Raw genomic sequence first — 4,242 nt, forward strand, 5'->3', positions numbered from 1 at the left:
TGGTGGTTTAGTAGAAGGTGTACATATAAGCTAATAAAATGATGTGAATTATTTTTGTAAAAGTTAGGGTTAGGTGTTGCAAAATAATTTGAAGCATTGGATTTAATATATATAAATAGATTTAAGTTATTTTTAACATTTGATATCAAGTACATACATAAATATTTCAATAAAATTAAATAAAACAAAGATACCTTTTTTTACACCATTAAAATTCTTTTGAATTTCCTCCTTTGCTTGGTCCATTGCCTTATAGATTAATCTTCATGGTTGGTTTTTGATCTGAATCAACTAAACGAAGCACTTTAATAAGAGGTGTAGCACTTCTCAAACAAAGAACAACATTCTTCCAATTTTTTTTGTCCAAACCCACATCTTCAATGGTTTTGCCATCTCTTAACTTTGCACATTTGCTCGACTTCCATTCTTTGGAAGTGAACATTCTTATAAAAGCTTTCTTATTCTCATACAAGCACCCTAAAGTAAGATAAGTTGTGAAAAATCGAGTAGCGCCCGACACCACCAAATCTTTATTTTTTGTGTGATGATGTAAAATAGAAATGAGAGAAGTTCTTGAATAAATAAAAGTTATAATTTTTTTACCCTTTGGAATTGTCTCTTCATGAATCGATATCTTCTTCTCCAAATCTTCAAGCATCAAATCAAGACAGTGTGCGATACAAGGTGTCCAATATAATTTGTTCCTCTTTCGCATCAGCATCTCACCAACAACCTTGTAGTTTTCCGCATTATCTATCACGACCTGAACGACATTATCTTCTCCAACCTCTTCAACAACAACATCAATCATTTCAAAGATTTTGTCGATTGTTTTGCATATGTTGGATGCATCAACAGAGTTAAAAAATACAATACCCTTTAGACTATTAACTAAAAAATTCAAAAATTTCCTCCTCTTCGGATCAGTCCATCCATCGGTCATTATAATGCAACAAATGTTCCTCCATTCCTTTCTATATTCTTCCAAAGCTTCATGTGTCAACTTCACTTCTAGGTTTAACAACTTAATTCTCAAGTCATGATAAGATGGTGGTTTTAATCCATTACCATGTCTTGAAATCATATCACACATTACCATGTCTTGGATTTTTCTTGAATTATCAGGATTAGCAATGCCATGTTTCCATGCTATATCAGTTTGGTTACAAGGATCATTTTTTGGTAGTTTTTTTCTGGCGTGGTGGTGCAATTGCAGGGGGAGCAGTGAAAGCGCCAACAATTAAAGTTCAAAAACACTACGCCAAAAATGACTTTTAACAGCGCATCTTAGACAGCGCTTTTAAAAGAAAGCGCTGTCTAAGGTTAAAATTAAAATAAAACACGGAAAATGTTCCAAAAAAATAATGAAAGCGCTGTCTAAGGGGGGGTCTTAGACAGCGCTTTCTAAAAGCGTTGTCTAAGACCCCCCCTTAGACAGCGCTTTTAGAAAGCGCTTTTAAATATAGACCTTAGTCAGCGCTTTTGATAAAGCGCTGTCTAAAGTCTTTAAATTAAAAAAAAAATTAAAACCAAAAGCGCTGTCTAAGGGGGGGGGGGGGGGTTTAGAAAGCGCTTTTGGAAAGCGCTGTCTAAGGCATATCTTAGAAAGCGCTTTCCACAAAAGCGCTGTCTAAGGTCTAATTAAAATTAAATTTCAGACTTCTATTTTCGTTCTCAGTCTAAGGCATGGAATTGGTAGGGTTTGTCACGATGGCGGAAGAACCACAATACGCCCTAAAACGCAAATACGAAGACCAACCCACCGCCACTGACATTCAACTCGAAGTCGCAAACGCTAAACAGAAAGCTCAAGAAGCCGCCGCTCGGCTCCTCAGTGTCACCGGCGGCGCTCCTCCACTTTCCTTCGATCCTAAGCGTTCCAAGTCCGATAATGGTGCTCCTCAATCTGGCTTCGATTCTTACGATTTGAAGCCGCAATATTCAGCTGGTTCTTATGGTGGTTCTAGTAAGAAGATTGAGATACCTAATGGTAGGGTTGGGGTTCTTATTGGGAAAGGAGGTGAGACTATTAAGTATCTTCAGTTGCAGTCTGGGGCTAAGATTCAGGTTACTCGTGATATGGATGCGGATCCTAATTCTACTACGAGGATGGTTGAGCTTATGGGTACTTCTGATGCTGTTGCTTCTGCTGAGAAACTTATCAATGAAGTCCTTGCTGAGGTTTGTTTTAAATTTTCTCTAATTATGTTGTGGAATCACTGTAACTTTGGCCTGTTAGTGAAATATCACTGGTTAGAGTTGTTTTCAACTGATTTTGTAAATGCAATGTGAAATGTTTAATGATAAATTTGCTTAAATTATATTGGAATTAGTGCGCTCTGTATCCTGCCAGGGAAAATTCACTGATAAGAGTGGTTTTGAATTGACTTTCTATTTGTAATATGGTGTGTTTTCTGGTTAATTTGCTCTAGTGAGGTTTGAATGACTACAACTGTAACCTGCTAGTGAAATATTGCTGACAGTATTTGTTTTGAACTGATTTTGTAACTTTAGTATGATTGTTTTGTGCTGAATTTGTTAAAATGATCTTCAAAGTCGAATGGCCTTAACTGTAACCTGTTAGTGAAGCGTCATTGACGATGGTTGTTTTCTACTGATTTTTAACTGTAATAATCTGGGGGAAATGTAACCATTAACATCACTGATAAGAGTTGCTTCTTTACTAGGCTGAAGCCGGGGCTTCTGCCGGTGGTGGTACTAGACTGATGGCTGCACAATCTGGGGGTGATGAATTTTCGATGCAAATCCCAAACAATAAGGTGTGCAAAGTTGCCAGAAATATGTACACCCATGTACTTTCTACAGTGTTTTGTTTATAGTTGATTTGGTTTCTTAGGTCGGCCTTATAATTGGTAAAGGAGGAGAAACAATTAAGAGTATGCAAGCTTCTACTGGAGCACGGATTCAGGTTATCTCTTGTTCTTTGTTTTCTCTGCTTCTTTTGTTATATATTTTCAAAATCATAATTATGTTTGAAGTTGGATGGTGTTAAGGTTAACAGCTGACTGCCCAAACTCTCATGTCTCAAGACTTGGATTTTCCATTGTTAGTAACTTTTGACAACTAATGCCTTATAATTGAACAGATTACTTTTAATGTTAAACACCAATTGCGAATGGAAGATCGAATTTGGATCCAACTCCAATCCGGCTCAGAATTCCGGTGCGGTGGATTTTCAGAGAATCGCAGGTATTAGCTTCTCTTCCTCTTGTTGTGTCACTCGTTATGTATCTTATTCTTCTCAACTGTGATTGCGATTCTTCTTCTTCTTCAACTCTTCTGAACTGTGTTATGGAATTGCAGAGTCATCACTGCGGTGGTTACGTGGCGAAGTGGTCACGCGAGAGGGAAGTGAAGTGAGCTTCTCAGAGATGAACTGTGAAGAATGAGCTCTAATCTTTGAGCAAAAAGCAACCGATTCTGAATATGAGGGTAGAGAGCTTGAGAGTGAAGAGTGAAGATTGAAGGTGAGGAATGAAAAAACTAGAAAAGCTTCTGATTGCACTGTTATATACATGGTATTCTCAACCAAATCGGGCAACGGATCGGGCAGGTTAGTTATGTTAGGGCAGGTTGTTAGGATTTTTGTTAAAACTCTGTTAGTTGCAAGTTAATTTTATATGTGAATTGATTTTCTATTAATTATTTCCATCAGTTAAAATAGTTGTATTGCTTGCAGGGATAAGTCAAAATTGGACCTTAGCTTGCAGTTCAGCTGGATTTGCACGTTACTTCTATGAAGGTTTGTTGTGGTTGGAAGTTCTGCTGTTAAAATGTTAGTTTGTTTTGTTAGTTACAAGTCTGTCAAATCAATTTAAAATTAGTTAGGTTAAGTTAGAGAACTAGTTAGTCATGGTTATTATGAAATTAGAAAAAAAACTTAACTGTTAGTCAAAGTCCTGCTGTTAGTTATTTCCCATTTTTTGACTCTGTTAGTTTTATTTATAATCGATTGCTTTGAAATTATGTTACTACAAAAGGTTAGATTGATGTTAGTAAATCTGTTAGCAAGTTGATGGTGAGATCTGTCATGGCCTATTAGTATCAGAAACATTATTAGTGAAGGCCAAGACCATGACCAAACACTTGCCTGATTATTTGATGTAGAACTTACTTGCTGAAACTTTCCGCTATGCTAATGATTGTCTTGGTGCATGACTTGTCATTGGGCATGAGCGCCGGGAGCTGTTACCGCAGCAAGTTGTATCAGTTAAGTTGTTA

General features: G+C 36.9%; 1 protein-coding gene across 1 annotated transcript; it reads right to left on the bottom strand.

Moving 5' to 3' along the window:
• Positions 1-250: 250 nt before the first annotated feature.
• On the bottom strand, positions 251-1,099 carry LOC127123852 (uncharacterized). Its single transcript, XM_051054032.1, has one exon. It carries the CDS (start codon positions 1,097-1,099, stop codon positions 251-253), a length of 849 nt encoding a protein of 282 aa, XP_050909989.1.
• Between the last annotated feature and the right edge of the window lie 3,143 nt (positions 1,100-4,242).

Source organism: Lathyrus oleraceus, chromosome 2 (genome assembly GCF_024323335.1).
Source record: "Lathyrus oleraceus cultivar Zhongwan6 chromosome 2, CAAS_Psat_ZW6_1.0, whole genome shotgun sequence".
NCBI lineage: Eukaryota > Viridiplantae > Streptophyta > Magnoliopsida > Fabales > Fabaceae > Lathyrus > Lathyrus oleraceus.